We start from the raw sequence: 354 nt of genomic DNA on the forward strand, positions 1-354 counted from the left end.
AGCAGCAGCAGCAGCAAGGCAGCGAGGCCCAGCAAGACCTCGACGCCCTCGCGCGCCCTCTGGGCTCTCACGTCTTCACGCCGAAACTAATGGGGGACACAACAGCAACAAGCGACTTCCTGCTGCGCAGCAGCACCAGCAGCAGCAGCGGGTGCAGCGGGAACTGCAGCAAAAGCGGAAGCAGCAACCACGCAGCCCCTTCGCTGCAGTGCAGCATACCGCAGCACCTGCTGCGAAGCGCTCCCCCTGGCGCTGCTGCTGCTCTGTCCCCACTGCTGCAGCGGATGTCTGGAGCAGCAGCAACACCAAGAGCAGCAGCAGCAGCAGCAGCAGCGGCGGGCGCCGCGGCGCCCC

General features: G+C 66.9%; 1 protein-coding gene across 1 annotated transcript in view; it reads left to right on the top strand.

Moving 5' to 3' along the window:
* The window catches only part of ETH_00033805 (uncharacterized protein), a gene marked incomplete at both ends in the record, with an annotated part of 3493 nt that overhangs the window by 3029 nt on the left and 110 nt on the right, over window positions 1-354 (top strand). The window contains one exon of the mRNA XM_013373793.1: window positions 1-352. Coding sequence (XP_013229247.1) covers window positions 1-352 — 352 coding nt within the window. The remainder of the gene's footprint in view (window positions 353-354) is intronic.

The sequence above is a fragment of the Eimeria tenella genome, genomic scaffold, assembly GCF_000499545.2.
Source record: "Eimeria tenella Houghton genomic scaffold, Eth_scaff1747, whole genome shotgun sequence".
Lineage (NCBI taxonomy): Eukaryota > Apicomplexa > Conoidasida > Eucoccidiorida > Eimeriidae > Eimeria > Eimeria tenella.